The sequence below is a fragment of the Lycorma delicatula genome, chromosome 6, assembly GCF_047948215.1.
Source record: "Lycorma delicatula isolate Av1 chromosome 6, ASM4794821v1, whole genome shotgun sequence".
Taxonomy (NCBI): domain Eukaryota; kingdom Metazoa; phylum Arthropoda; class Insecta; order Hemiptera; family Fulgoridae; genus Lycorma; species Lycorma delicatula.
In genome coordinates, this window is record NC_134460.1 from 17,035,019 (window position 1) to 17,047,212 (window position 12,194).

At 27.0% G+C, this 12,194-nt stretch overlaps 1 protein-coding gene across 1 annotated transcript in view; it reads right to left on the reverse strand.

Moving 5' to 3' along the window:
- The window catches only part of mgl (low-density lipoprotein receptor-related protein megalin), a 129,114-nt gene that overhangs the window by 19,077 nt on the left and 97,843 nt on the right, over positions 1 to 12,194 (reverse strand). The window contains exons 49-55 of the mRNA XM_075369293.1: positions 9,030 to 9,325; positions 8,506 to 8,632; positions 7,951 to 8,133; positions 7,196 to 7,403; positions 6,209 to 6,446; positions 3,912 to 4,172; positions 2,930 to 3,064 (exon numbers count right to left, since the gene is read on the reverse strand). Of these exons, the coding sequence (XP_075225408.1) occupies positions 2,930 to 3,064; positions 3,912 to 4,172; positions 6,209 to 6,446; positions 7,196 to 7,403; positions 7,951 to 8,133; positions 8,506 to 8,632; positions 9,030 to 9,325 (1,448 nt within the window). The remainder of the gene's footprint in view (positions 1 to 2,929; positions 3,065 to 3,911; positions 4,173 to 6,208; positions 6,447 to 7,195; positions 7,404 to 7,950; positions 8,134 to 8,505; positions 8,633 to 9,029; positions 9,326 to 12,194) is intronic.

Below are 12,194 nucleotides of genomic sequence, written 5' to 3' on the forward strand. Positions count from 1 at the left end.
GTTGCATGTGAAAAAAGGTTCACATGTTTAGCATACAAGTCCCATCTTCTTAGAATTCCAGCAACATTTCGGTCATCCCTTGCTGTAAGAGTTAGAAATATCAAAAATTGTTTCAGACAACAGTTTTAGGTAATGTTTAGAGGATTAAGAAACACTTTAAACTGATTTGATACTGTGCCTATTAAGGGAGGTATGATTCTTTGTCTTCAAAACCCTATTTTTTCCACCCCCTGGGCCAATGCTTGGTGATATCAAAAAACTTTACTTAGATAAGTTTTAGGAACTTATCCAAAGAATAATAGGAACTTTAAACAAATTAGATATTTTATTTAATAAGTAAGTTATAGTGATATTTTGTTTTTTTTTAAAAGCCTCCAATTCCACTACCATAATCCGATTTTGCTCATTAACACATTTAACCAAAATTTTATATATATAAATGTATATATAAACCTTTGAGCTGATGAAGAATTGGGGTCTAGGGGATGTGAAACGTGAAGATAGTCAAAATTTTTCAGAAGTCAAATTATGGTGCCTATTTCAATAGGTAGCTTTCTTATGAAATCTAGCTAAATGAGAATAGCAGGTAACATAGTTGTAGTTACCATAAAAATTTTGCTAAAATTAAACTAAAATGTTATATCAAAGGTCTAGATAAAAGACTACATTACAGAAAGAATAAATAGTTAATAGATGAAAGAAATACAGAGGATTGTATAGAAAATTTATGAGACTGGACTAGTAATCACAGATCTCAAATAAAACATTATTTTTACTTTGTCAAAGAAAAGAGGAACAGATAACTGTAAAACTTCCACATTAGAAGAAACTTCTTATCTGAATTACTGCTAAATAATGGGTGTCTGAAAAAGGACTTTGGGATTATAAGAATGAAATAATTTTTATTTTCTAGCACTCAATACATTTTTATATATAATCTTAAAGTGATAACAATGTTCTAGTTTGCTCATTCTCCATCAGATAGCAACTGCATTATATTGTTGCACAGGCTAAGCTGTACTGAACTCAGGCTTCAGTACGAATATATGACCATAAGAGAAAGCACACTATGTATAGTGGTTCACAGAAACAAAATTACTGATGGCCATACAAAAGAAGTAATACTAGTCTATCATAGAAATTCTCCACAAAGTATACAGAGGTTTTCTAAAATGGTGGGCTGGCTATACTTTTTTGGATTCTACTTGCAAAACTAAACAAAAAATATTCTTAGAAAGAATGACAATTTCTCCTTTGTTCTTCCACTGTCCGCCATTTTGTTATTTTTATATAATAATTTATATCTCAAATTCGAATGAATAGATGAATCACATTAATATTTGTTAAGTATCTTGTTAATAAAGTTTTAAAATTAGCAAAAAATCAGGACTTAAATACCTTTGCAAATTACAAAATGGCAGCCATGTTTATTTTTCAATCCGTTATATCTCTATAAATAATAGTTTTATCAAAATTTATGTTATTCCCTAAAATATTAAGCCTTTTATTTTTGAAAGTCGGTTAACAAATAGCTGAATTATGGCAGAAAATTGATGTTATTATGTGTCTATTTTTGTGTCCTCCACTTTATGTTCAATTTCATGAAATATTAATTGCTTTTATTTATTCTTAATTCTAGTTTGTAAATTAGTATCGAATTAAGTAACAATTTTCTCCCAATAATAGACCTAATAATTATGACACAAAATTATAACATTAATTTTCTCCCATAATTTGACTATTTGTGAACCGATTTTCAAAAATAAAATATTATTTTGTTCAAAATAAAAGGCTTAATATTTTAGGATAACATAAATTTAGATAAAACTAATATTTGTGTAGATATAACAGATTGAAAAATAAACATGGCTGCCATTTTGTAATTTGCGAAGGTTTTAAGTCCTGATTTTTTGCTAATTTTAAAACTTTATTCCCAAGACACTTACCACATATTAATGTGATTCATTTATCTGAACTTGAGATATAAATTATTATATAACAGTAACAAAATGGCGGACAGTGGGAGAACGAAGGAGAAATTGGCATTTTTCCTAAGATATCTTTTGTTTAGTTTTACAAGTAGAATCCAAAAAAGTATAGCCATATAGGCAGCCCACCATTTTAGAAACACTGTATATGTGGTGTGAACAGTTTTTGGAAACCAGAGGCAGTTTGAAAGGACATTCACCAGGTAGGTCTAAAGAAAGTACCGAAAACATTTCATGTTGATGGATTCATGAATTACCATAATTGTCGAGTATGGTATTCAAGGTAAATACAAGTCAAGCTACATTAAGAGGTAAAAACTTTGTACTTTGTTCTTGTAATAAATATATAGTAGAACACATGCACATGTAATTCTAAGTGTAATAAAGTAAATTTAATTTAAACATCGCAACATTCTTTTTCAAACACCCAGTATGTGAACTAAATATTAATATATTTTTTACAATGTTACAGCCAGAAATAGCAGAGTCTAGAACATAAAATTGGTGGCCTAAATATAAATTGTCAATTTTAATAATCCAATAAACACGATTACGATACACCATAAGTATTATCTGTAAAACTTGAAAGATCTCTACTCTAGATTATGGGTATTCAGGATATCAGTATTAATAGTAGACTGCCATTACTGATCAAAGTACACTTTTTCTTTATTACAGTTATAATTAATTTATAATTTAAACGGTATTAAAAACACATAATTTTAGACACCAAAAGTTTTGTATAGTATTACTACAATTATTTTGCTGGTTTTGTATAGTATTACTACAATTATTTTGCTGTAATAGCATTGATGACAAATCTTGACACTACCAAACAGTCAAAGGTTTGTTTTCTATGCTAGCATTCCCAATGATCAACACACAGTATAGATCTAAAAGTAGTAGAAAAAATATAAATAAATAATATATTTTTTATTTACCATCGCATTTTTTCCAATCTAATGGATGGATAGTGAAACCACGATAACAACCACAAATAAAACCTTTGGTTACATTTCTACAATAATGCTCACAACCACCAAATGTTCCATCGCTTGGACATACCTCTCCATAATCTGTAAATAAAATTCAAAAGTAAATTAAAAATGGTGAACAAGTAGAATTTAACATAGCTAACAATAAATTAAAAAATAACCTGCACAGAAATAGGATTTCAAGTAAAAAATAATATTGTTATTTTTCTGTGGGGTTTAAAAATGTACATTCGGTAATTATTTATGAACAACTACCTCAAATATTTTCCAAAATTACTATACAGTTTATTCCCACTCTGAATAATACATTTCAGGTGGTTTTAAAATTTGTTTCCAATGTTTTATTGACAAATTAACACCAAAGCTAACATTATATCCATTGAAATGCACATTCCAATGCTATAGTTATTTTATAACATGCATATTAATACTTCATAAGAATCAATACGTGTTCTATATGGAGATCTATGAAAACTGCTATCTACAATAAATTAGTAAAAGTGTTAAATTAAGTAGTTGGGAACACATTTGAACAGTAGTACACATTTATAACTTACTAAAAACTTCTGTTGGTAAAGATTAAAAAATGTTGACAGTAAAATTATACAGCTTATTTTACAGAATACAAATTATAATACGACTAATATGTTTTTTTTAGTTTTTTTTAACATGTTTTCTATGGTTTTTAGTAATGTTAAAAAGTATGAATAATTATCCAACAGTAAAGAACATATCAATAGAGCAATATATAATACATACCGTACAGTAGTGTTTTAATAGTGGTAAAGTTAACCATGCACATTAATGGAAAGATTTTTATTAAAAAATATAACTAATTTTCTTAATTCAAGTGAAATGTAACAGAAATTAAATAAATTGTGATAAGGCAAATAATAATAATAATAACAGTTCAGTAAATAATACTTACGACATCCTTTCTCATCAGAATTATCAGCACAATTATCAGCGTAGTTACAAACAAGATTATCAGGAATGCATTTACCATTATCACACTGGAATTGATTTTCAGCACATACTGGTATTTGAGCTGGTAATTGACAAAGGGTATGATTATTTTCATCACTAGCATCACCGCAATCATCTTTACCATCACAAATAACTTCTAATGATACACAATGACCATTTTCACACTGATATCTACCTCGAGCTGAACAGCTGACAACAGTTGCTAAAAAAAAAAATACAAGTTAATTATCATATAATCTATTTTTAAAAACAAATCATGAATTAAGACTTTTTGTTAACAAAAAAAAAAAATCTACAAGTATTGGTACAGTATAACATAATTTTGAGTTCTATAAAATGTAATTATATATTAATTATATTTTCATAGTTAAAACAGATTATTTTTTAAACTAATGTATCTTTTCAAGTAAAAACTGATTAAATTTTCTGATATATAATAATTGTTTTCCAATATTATTATATTTAATGAAAATGCAATTAAATTTTACATCAGTTTTTGAACAAATGAGTCTATAATAATGAAAAATTTATAGATTTTTACAAGATATTTTGATAAAAATCATTGTTTTTTTTTAATCAAAAATTTAATTATGTTTAATAATTTTATGTACCTATTTACAGATATTAATGTGATTTCTAGTTAATATTTTATTTTGTAGTTTACATCATTAAGATAGTAAGGTTTAGGATCATACTTATTTTATTTGTACAACTGAGGTTTTTTCACTTCTAAAATATACAATTTTTTTCATACTAAGAGCTGTTTAAAATCACACACATACATATTTTCTTATAAACAATTTTTATTACACTTTGAAGCATAAATAAGCAGCTTTTGTGTTTTGCAGTTTTGTCTACTAGAGCTTTTTATTTTAATTTTCATTATAATTAAGCATACATTTTTATTAAATATGTTAATTTTTTTTAATTTAATTAAAACTGTCCTTTTTTATTTAATTTAGCAAAAGAATTTCATCTGGTGAAAATTCATTTTTTTTCAAGTTGGTTCCACCCTTTAACCCAATTTTTACCCCTTCCTACAAAAACTAAATTAATTATATAATATGCACATTGTTGTGTTACTGAATTAAGAATTCAAGATGCGAGAATTAATGATCCCACCATTCAATTTTCAAAGATATCCTTCAAACTACTTTTCTCCAAGGTACTCTTTTGGAGGAATGGTGGAGCTGAAGTGGTATCAGTATAGTAAATGAAAATTCCTTTGTTTTCACCTACAATAACACAATACATTGGGAAAATGTTTTTTTAAATTAATAATGGTGAAGTGATTAAAGGTATTATTCCAAATATTTTTACAATTTCTTCCTAGACAACAATAGCAAAAGTATTCTCTTGGTTAAAGTTTCTTGAAGTGGAGGAAAGAATCATGTGAAAAGAGAATCTGAAGATAATATAAAAAGCAATACTCGCAATAAAATGATAACACAATTTTTTTTCAAAGATGTATTGTTTAACGTATATAAAAAAGGATTTATTCCAAAAGTTGAAGTTAATTGCCATGTCATACCTACAGTTTTGTTTTGTAATGACAACATTTTCTACTAATACAATTTTTTAAATTAATAATCTATTGTTTAACATTTTATCATTAATTGTTGACATTGACATTAATATTAATTAACTAATTAAAAACATCCAGTTTAGGTTTTTAATGATTTTTTTTTTGTTTTTTAAGTTCACATATTTTTTGAATGTAAGTGGAGATTTTTGCATTTAGTTATTATTAGTCTGAAATATTAATACTACATTTTAAATAATCTAAAAAATGGAGTTTTTGAAACAAACTAAAATTAAAAATTATTTTATTATGTATAAGTAATTATTTTAAGTAAGAAATAATAAGGGAGAAAGTTTTGAGTTAATTCCATACAATTGGATATATGTGTTAATATTATTTAGTGCTTTTTAATGCGATATTTAAAGCAAATTTCACTTTTATTTAACAAATTTGAAATATTTAATTCACTTCTAGATCACTTTTAGATTGTAATATGCAGTTTAAATGAATTTTTAGTTTATTCTCAACAGACATATCATCTGTTCTCAAGATGTTAGTGACAATATAAATATATACAGAGGTGAAACTAAAAAACTTGTTTTTTAAAGTTGGTTATGAACCAAGGAAAAGTAAAAAAAATAAATAAATAATTATAGTAAATGTTATTGTTACTTTAGGAATAAATAAATATTTCAATAAATAAAAATCTCTCTTACAGCATATAGCAGAATTTTCATCAGAATCATCACCACAATCATCCATTCCATCACATTTATCTTCATGTTCAATACATATTTTATTAGCGCACTCAAATTTATTTTCTGGACAGTATCTGCCATTAGGGAATCTTGGTGGACATTTCATTTCATCACTCATATCACGACAATCAACATCTCCATCACAACGGAAGTAAGATGCAATACAATGACCACTGTTACATTGGAATGTTCCATTCTGCAAAAAATATATATATTATAACAAAAATTATAAAGAAAACAGTTTAATAAATAACTAAGTAAGTGTAGCACTATTCTGTTGACACATAAAATTAATACTTTTTTGATTTTAAAATGTGTCAAACTTATAGAAAAAAAAATTGTTTCTTAAATTCAAATAAGAAACTAGATATAAAAAAACTGTCAAAATGGAAGTTGATTCTCCACATAAATGCCAACTTCATGGCAAAATAGTAATTACTGCTTTTCATTTGGAAGATTCCTTTCTGCAGCAAATTTTGCTCATTTCATAAGTTACACTTACCTATTTTTCACAAGTTACACTTAAAAATTATTTAATTTTTTCATTACATAGTTTATAAACATGAAAAATAAAACAATACTGGAAAAACATTGAAAACAAGTACATTTTAAAAAATGTCAAGAAAAAATAACAAAATTTATGGAAATACTATCATGGTAAACTTCTAGTAAGTGAAAGACATTAATAGCAAACTTCAGACCAGCCCAAACAAAAATCTATATCAGAGCTACTTTAGTTAGCAAAATAACTGTATACGCAATGAAATTGATAACTTTAACACAGCTTATATTTTGTATACTGTAGTAAAAACTGCAAACTGCGACTAAAAAAAAATATTATGCTTCAATAAAATATGTTATGTACAACATACTGACTGAAAAAAACAAATACAAATTTAATAATTCCATTACTTCATTAAAGAAACTAAAATAAAGAAAACTCACTTTGCATTTGAAATCGCCACAGTTCTTTTCATCAGAATTGTCACCACAATCATCATCATGATCACAACGCCAGTGATTTGGAATGCATTTAGAATTATTACACTGAAATTCAGATTCAGAACATGATCTGTAACCAAGTTTACTACACATTTCTTCTTGTTCATCAGAGAAATCACCACAATCATTTTCAAAATCACATAACCACCTCCTGCAAACAAAAAAAAATGATTAACACTCTTTATGATTGTTTTAGAATTATAGTTACGGAAATAATGATTTTTAAGTCAAAATTATTATTTTTTTAAATGTACAAAATATTATTTAAACCTTTTCGGGACTTTGTTGTAAAATAATTTTTTTAAAATTTTGTCCAGTTTTATTTTAATGTCAATTGGATAAACCAATGTTCATTATTTTAATTTGTTTAACAGTTGTTCTATTACTTTAAGAGTAGACTAGTTATTTAGTCAGCCGTTTTGTTTCTTTGCTCATTTTTTGGTAATCAATAATTTAGTAAATATTTATTTTTATTCTATGCATTCTTTTGTCATTCTCATATTTTATAAGTTATTATTATTATTATTGGTTATTATACTTTTTTTATAATTATAAATGGCAAAAAATATTAATAATATTATTTTATTTTTGCTTTTTTTTGGTAGAACAACATAACTATTTTTTAAATAGCTTAGTTTTATGTTTTTAAAAAAATTGTAAAACTTAATACCCACTTAAAGGTAAATCGTAATACTTACTTCGGTATGCATCTATTATTATTACATTTGAAATCAGTATCTAAACATTTAGGACAGTTTTCAGGTAGTTCATCACTTGCATCTCTACAATCATCTTTACCATCACAGAACAACCATTTTGGTATACAACGATAGTTCGATCTGCCAGGACATCTCTGCCAGCCATTTGTACAATTCCGTTGTCTGAAAAAGAAAACATACATAATAATGATCACTGAAATAAAATGGAAAAATATCAAAATTTAAGTTACAAATAATCTACAAAAAAATGTATGCTTAATATAATAAAAATACATTCAATATTTGTTGTATCAAAAATTGAATATAATTGTAGTTTGATATGAAAATTGCTTCATTTTAATGAATATCTCTAATTTTTTATTTTTTTAGGTGCACAGTCCATTCAAAATTGTGTATTACTTAACTAATTCTAAAAAATCAATATATATAGTTGTAATAAAATACAAATATAATTTATGTATTTTATTATATAAATTATATATAATATGATTAAATACAAAAATGCCTGTTATAATACGCAAAAAAACAACTTACCGACACATATATGCTGGTTCATCAGAATCATCTCCACAGTCATTATCAAAATCACACATCCACAATTTAGGAATGCAACGGCCATTTTTACATGAGAATTCTGTTTCTGTATCACATGCCCTATTGTCTGCAAAATATAAAACAGAGTACTTTAGTTATGGATAAATATAAAAAAACCTTAAGACAACATTGAGCAATATATTTTTATATTAACAATTAACATATTTAAGTAGAATTTTAAAATAGCTTGTCAATATATAAAGAAAATCTCTAAATATTTAATTTAAATTAAAAGTGCTGGTGGATTGTTCTTAGAATAATATATTAATTCCAACCCTACTAATTGAATATTAACAAGTTGTAATTTGTTAGCTTATATATACCATTTTTAGTTGATTGATTAGCATAGAACACAATATTTAATCCTGTGACTGAGTTTGACATGCAAAAATAGGAGATAGAATTTGATATCAATATCTACAAAACTCAAAAAATAATTTTGTAATTATATATAATATACTTACGGCAAATTTCAGGGTCTTCATCAGAACCGTCTTTACAATCAGGATCACCATCACACTTCCAAGCATTAAGTATACAACGACCGTTCGATTTACATTTGAATTCTAATTCAGGGCAAGTTAAATTACAGAATTTTTCATCTGAATTATCCCCACAGTCATTATTTCCATCACAAATAGTAGCAGATGGGGTGCATCGCCAGCCATTATCACACTGGAATGTTCCTGATCGACATGTTCTCTTTGGACAAGTTGAAGGTTCATCTGATCCATCTTTACAATCTTTTTCACCATCACATCTGGAAATAACCAATTTATAGTTCTTTAGTCAATAGAAAAATTAATGTATTCTATATCTTAAGTAAGTATTCTATATTGTTTTTCATTTTTTCAAGGTTTCTATTTTGAGATTTTCAAAAATAAAAAAACGATATTGAACATATCATAACTTCAAATTTAAATGAATGCTGAAGGAAAATATATTAGCTTGAAAGGCAAGGTAGACAAGCTTTTGAAATGTAATATTACAGATAAATGTAAAGATATCGGTTGAAGAGTTAAACTCTAGTAATTCTAATGAGAAGAGCTTATTTGGTGGATCACACATTTGACACCTACTGTTAATTATATAATCAAAGTTTAGAAGAAAACTGTGAATGGATATGATTTAAATAAATAAGGAAAAAATTGGAGACATTACCGATTATCTATAATATATTAGATATAATGAGTTAAAAAGTAATGGAAAATACAAAGAATCCAGAAGTACAGCAATTGACTGATGACAAGTAAGAAGTTCAAAGAAAGCATCCAAATATAGATACACTAATAAACAAAATTTCCATACTGAAACTGTGGCACCTAAACTGGTATGAGTAGAGCAAATCTTTTTTATTTGTAGCAGCAAAAACATGCATTATGAACTAGTGAACTGAATTCATATATATCATAAATTAAGCAATTTGAAGAATACTTATGGATGAATTATTGAATTATTGTGACATATATGGGAGTTGTGAAGATCAATGGCTTCTCTGAGGAAACTATTGCCAACTTGTAATTTATATAAAAATGTAGGTAGTATGATCTATATGGATAAAATCTCCACAAATTCCTTTTGTAATGTCTTAAACTTTATGCAAACAAATTAAACAGTTATCTAAAGAAAGGTTTACATATACCTCCTAAAGCATTCCAGTCTGTTTTTTTTTATAAGTTTTAAGTTTTACTAAATAATTATGAAACTGTTATAAATATGTTTGCTACAATTTGCCACTGCTATCACGTCAGCCAGAATTATTGTACATTCTCTTATTGTTAGGTTCTGTTATATATGGGTCAACTGATAATGTTCAACTTTTTTTTTAACATTACATATGACTAAAGCATCTGAATTTGAACAATTTTAATGTTGAGAATTATAAAAAGATTTGCTATATATAATAAATATGATATTGACTTTTATTGATTTCAAGAAAGCATATGATTGTGTACATTGAGAATCCCTGCTAAAAATCCTGAGAAATTTAGGGCTCCACCCAAAACTAGTCAAAATCATCGGACTAACACTAACGGATACCAAATCCAAGGTTAAATTCAGGGGAGAAATATCTGATCCATTCGACATCAAAACAGGACTGAGACAAGGAGATGGACTGTCACCGCTTTTATTCAACTGTGCCCTTGAATTTATAATACGGGATTGGAAAAAATTAAATTAAGACAACGTTAAAATTGGAAAAGGTATCTCAGTAAATTGCCTAGGCTTTGCGGACGATTTAGCCCTACTATGCCAAAATATAGAAGAGGCCAGATACCAACTGTCAACACTGGAAGAGATTGCAGGAAAAATCGGTCTAAAAATTTCATACGAAAAAACCAAAATTATGGTGAGAGACCCACTATGCATAAGCAAAGTAAAAATAAACAATAATGACATAGAACTAGTAGAAAACTTTAAATATTTGGGGGAAAACATCACGCACCACCTCCAAGAAATTCCAAACTGGAATGAAAGAATAAATAAACTCATCAAAGCCACAATAAAAACACAAAACATCTATAACAAAAAATGCATGTCCATAAACACAAAAATAAGACATTATAACTCAGTTATCCAACCAGAAATACTTTACGGATGCGAAACCATATTTGGACCGTACTAGACAAGGTTTACCGACAAACTGGAAAAGATTGAAAGACAGATTCTACGAGCAGACCGAACTGGTTATACGAAGTACAGAAAGACATGGAGGAATTAGACATAACCCGTGAAAACCTAAAAACGAAAACCGGCAACTATGAGAAATTAAAAAATAAAGAAACAAGATTCCTATCAAAACCCAAGAAAACAATAAGCCGGGTGTACTCTGAACAAGAAAGGGCAAGATCTGAAACCCTTAGAAATTACTGGCAAAAAAGAAAAGCTGAAAAATAACAAATCAGCAAGAAAAGAGAGAACTTGACAAACAAAAAAAATGAACTAAAGTGATCCATTATGGTCTTAAAATAAATAAAAAAAATATGATATTACTAGGGAATTTCTTTTTAAAATTGCCAATAAATTACAAAATAAATAAATAAAAACACTAGAATTTCACAATTCTCAGAAAAAGTCTAACTTCAATATAAGATGAAGCCTGACAATAAAATTACCTTTATAATATTTTTTAGCAGAATTTGGAAATTGATTTTGCATCCAGTCATGTTTTATATATATGTAAATATAAAACTGTTTTGTCTGCTCTACTGGACAAAAAATCTCAACCGATTATGACAAAAACTTGGTGGGGTTATGTAAACCTACTGGGAATAGAACCCTAATGATTTTCAAGAAACTCAGTTTGCAGAGACCAGAGTTAGAGCCAAAAATGAGGTTTTTGGGCACATTTTCGGCTTTCAATCTACTGGTGCAATTTTTTTTACATTTCCTTCTATTTTCTTAAAAATAAATTATTTTAAGAGATAAGATTGGTTTGATGCTTATCAGTTGTTCTATACACAGCCTATGTAACACTGGTGAAGGATACAAAATACTTTTCTTTATACTATCATAGGTATGAGGGTTGTCTGAAAAGTTTTGAATTTCAACATGAAGATGGCAGCATTTGTCAACAAAAGTTAGGGAATTTATTTGCGCATGCATTGAAAGGTATTTACTAAAATTTT